At 32.6% G+C, this 4,114-nt stretch overlaps 1 protein-coding gene across 3 annotated transcripts; it reads right to left on the minus strand.

Annotated features, from left to right (window-relative positions):
- Positions 1–1,104: 1,104 nt before the first annotated feature.
- Positions 1,105–3,724, minus strand: LOC140892482 (DEK domain-containing chromatin-associated protein 1-like). 3 transcript variants are annotated; one of them, XM_073301390.1, is made up of 6 exons: positions 3,576–3,724; positions 3,012–3,186; positions 1,870–2,015; positions 1,558–1,668; positions 1,402–1,482; positions 1,105–1,316 (listed from the first exon to the last, which is right to left on the minus strand). In XM_073301390.1, the coding sequence occupies exons 3-5, from the start codon at positions 1,981–1,983 to the stop codon at positions 1,402–1,404; spliced, it is 306 nt and encodes a 101-aa protein (XP_073157491.1). In that variant the 5' UTR covers positions 1,984–2,015; positions 3,012–3,186; positions 3,576–3,724; the 3' UTR covers positions 1,105–1,316. The 3 variants fall into 3 exon arrangements, 2 of the variants coding, with proteins under 2 accessions (XP_073157491.1, XP_073157489.1); XM_073301388.1 differs by having other exon boundaries at positions 3,012–3,724; XR_012152841.1 differs by lacking the exon at positions 1,870–2,015 and having other exon boundaries at positions 3,012–3,724.
- Positions 3,725–4,114: the final 390 nt, after the last annotated feature.

Raw genomic sequence — 4,114 nt, forward strand, 5'->3', positions numbered from 1 at the left:
CAAATCATGAAAACAATATATCATCAGAATCAAATATTTCGAATCAATATATATCTGATATTACCAATTTTAAACACTACAAGAAAAACTCCTAAAGACAACATTTTTTTTCAGTTGTCGTTGGGGGCTCAAAACTGTTGTAAAAACTGGTGTTGTTAAAAATCACGCTCAAAGACAACAGTTTTTAATTGTTATCTTTGAGAGAGAAGACAACAGTTTTACAACATTTTAAAACTGTTGTCTTTTATCTCAAAGACAACAATTTTTAAATGTTGTCTTTGAGCGTTATTTCTAACAACACGAGCTTTTACAATAGTTTTGAGCTCCCTATGACAACTGAAAAAAAATGTTGTCTTTTTTCAAATAAAAAACAAAAAAAAAATAAAATAAAATAAAAATTATAATATTATAAATCATTCAAAATAAAAAAAATATTGAAATAAAATTATTATACAATTTTCCAACATTACAAAATAATATTTACGACATTCTAAAAATTTCATACGCAACCAATCAAATGACATAAGCATAAAATTCTAAAGTATACATGATAAATATTAAATACAACAAAAACCATAAACATAAATATGAAATTAAATAAAAATTCATTTGTAGCTTGTTTGATCTAATTTCTCTGTCATTGCAATTGCCTGCGAAAACAAACACCAGCAATAATTGTTGAAGTGAAGTTAGTTTGTTAACCAAATATAATATCTATTAAAGCTCTTCTTCTAAAAGCCCAAAAAACGTTAACTAATAAGATATTATATAACAGCTCTAAACGTAAAAAAAAAAAAATATTTTTGATTAATGCATGGTTGATATACGACCATGATTAACACTGTATTATAGTTATTTGCTTAAAATCTGTAAAATAGAACAATGTTAAGTGTGAGCCTGAGTCACAGACTCCAAGTCACATGATCAATTTCCTTTTCCCCATAGTTTCTATTGTCCCCTCTTTTCTAATCCAAAATTTCATGACCAACAAGGCCTTAATATTTTCTTCAATGTCAGATTAAGCTAATTACAATCTTAAAATACACATACTAATACATGTTTTGAAACATTGAAAACAAACACCCAGGATAGATAACACTATCGCATAAAGATTGAATTAACCAAAGTGCATTCCAAATGCATAATATAAGTCGATAATATGATATTTTTAAATCTTTCCTCCACATTCCAATATATAATTTAACATACTTTTTCCTGCAAACTATAATTATTTAAGGCCTGACCTTTCTAGATTTTCCAGCAGCCATGTCAGCTGAACTTTTGATTGATGAGCTCTTGCTCTTTCACTTCTTACTCTGCAGAGAAATGTGAAAAAAAGAAGAAATATCATACAGCTGCTCATTTGAATGCATCAACAAACACAAAAACAAGCATACTTACCTAATCTTTTTCAGCGAGTAAGATATATGTCGTTGCATTAGGAGATTCTAAGAATTCTAATAACGTCACAGAGAGTTCTTCCTGGAAAACACAACTGCATATGATCAACAAACTGAACATTTATGATTTCAAAACAAAATAAAATAATGATATTACCTTATTTACAGTGGTTTCGAAGACAGGAATATTCAGGACATCACAAAAATCCAACAATTTTTCTTTAACACATTTGTCAAGCCTATCTGCAACTTTTGCCCTCTGTTTTTTCTGTTGCAAACATCCATTATAAAGTTGAGTTAATTGTTCATGCACATATTATTTATGACTCAATCGTTAAAAAATCATCATAATAATCCAAGAATGACCAATACATTGAGAATTTCCAACAATATCACATTACCTAGTTCGACACTAAATAAACGAGATATAAAAGGGACAAAAATTGAAATCTAGCGGCCATTTTCTAACCTCCGGGCAGAATACTATGGTCAAGAATAGGGGCTGGAACCTAGCTGTAACTACTGTAAAAACATAAAGAATCATAGCTAGACCAGCATGGAAATCGGACATCTCTTTTTCCATGGTGGTTGAGTGGCGGGAGCTCACCAAAGAACCTAAAATTGCAGATGAAATGAGCAGAAAGTTATGGGTTTGACTCAAATACTAACTTGAGCTATGAACCAAGCTAGAACATTAAGAATCGAACTAAAATAGTTTCTGAACTCACCGGAGAAGATGCACGGAGCAACAGGTCAGAAACAGGTGTCCGGTTTAAATTTAATCAAAGGTTTTAATTAAAACTATTGATTACTATGTTCTTCATGTTTTCTTTTTCCATATCCACATGATTTTTACAAGTTATTCTTATGTAAAACTCCATCTTGTCTGGTGTCCAATTAAATTTAATTAAAGGTATTCATCAAAGGAAGTGATGAACAGTAATAACCACATAAAAAACAGCACCACATCGCCTTTGGTCTACAAGTGGATTAAACAAATCATTTATATTTGCTAACGACGAAGTGAAATCAAATAGAATACAAGGAAAACAAAATTGGGAAGAAAGTTAACTTTTTGGACATTAAATTTGAAACAAATATTTCTAAATGCTACTGCATCTTGACATTGAAAAACAAAATACATTCCCTCCCAACTTCTTCCATTTTCTTCCTCCATAATCCATATATATAATTAAAACGCTCAACTAGTTCAAATCACTAATTGTATCACTCAGACTGAACTTTGCTCGAAATAGCTTGAGGTTCGGTTAATAGCAACTTACAATCGAAAATCTAAGCAAACTTACACAAGAAAGAAGAAGAATAACACGTGCATATTGACCTTGAGGAGAGCTTTATCTCCAAAGAAACTTCAAAAACCAAAGCCGAAAATAAAAATCTACAAATCTAATGCTCTAAACAAAAAGATCAAGTCTTGCACCACAAAGCATTCGTCTCAACCTCAAGCCTAAGTTCTTGGCTTCTCCCACCCAACCTGAACTTGACCCCACATAGTAAACAAACACAAAATCACCACTCACAAATATCGAATGTTTATGAAGAAAACCAAAACTAAGGTAGCAAAGGCTTTGAAAAACAGAACCCACTTACCATCTCGCCGAGGACTATCATCCCTTATTGAACACTGCAGCAAGAACCCATTAATAAAACACCCCGATAACTCCTTTTCGAGTTGCCCCCTATCTTTTCTCACCAAAGATAATAAAGAGTCAAGAGAAAAGGGACTGGAAAATTCAGATTAGCCAACTTTGGTATCACACCACACCTAAAGAACGCAGAGAAAATAGGCAAAAAGGTCAATATCGAAGGTGTAAACACAAGTTCCTATAAATATTTAAAATTTTTTTAAAAAATTAATTCCTTTACATGTGTTGGGTTGGCATCACGAGAAGCTAGAACTACAATATTCTATAGTGACGCCGATTGAAATATAGAACCACTTTTAACAGTCCAATACATATACACTGATTTTACTTTCGGATTAATATTTTGCGATCACCTTATAGCTTAAATCATGGAGAGTGCGACATTAATTTATATCAAACAGCAACCCAAAATTTTTGTTTGACAAACGATCATCAGAAATAAATCGAGATAGACAAGTATACACATATTACATAAACAAACAATATGAACTTTCAAGAACAAGTATACCTTGAACTCGTCCAACTAGTGAACCTACAAAAATCCAAAAATGAATATAACGACATAAAAGGGGGAGAAATTCAAATAAATTGAGCGACCATTTTTTAACCTCCAGGCAGCATACTACAGTCGAAAATAGGGGCTCGAACCTAGCTGCAACTTGTTCCATGGTGCTTGAGTGGTGGAAGCTCGTCGGAGAACCTGTAATCGCTGTTTAAATGAGCATAAAGTTATGGGCTTGGCTCAAATACTAACGTAAGCTTTGAACCCAAGCTATAACACTAATAATAGCATAGAAATCGGAGCAAAGCTCATCGGAGAAGACGAACGACAGCAAGTCAGGAACAGGGCTCGGTTTGGGCAAGAAACGAGCATAAAAAATAGAAATTTGTGGTTCAAATCAAATCTACTGACAGAAGGAATAAAACCCCTCAAACTGTTCGAAATTCCATTGACGAAAGGAGGAGATACGAACGTTCAAAGTTTGAGATTTTGAGAGAGGCGAGAATGAGATTTGATAAAAGGTTTTTCTTCTTCTCCTTGTATTC

The sequence above is a fragment of the Henckelia pumila genome, chromosome 3 (genome assembly GCF_033568475.1).
Source record: "Henckelia pumila isolate YLH828 chromosome 3, ASM3356847v2, whole genome shotgun sequence".
Taxonomy (NCBI): Eukaryota; Viridiplantae; Streptophyta; class Magnoliopsida; order Lamiales; family Gesneriaceae; genus Henckelia; species Henckelia pumila.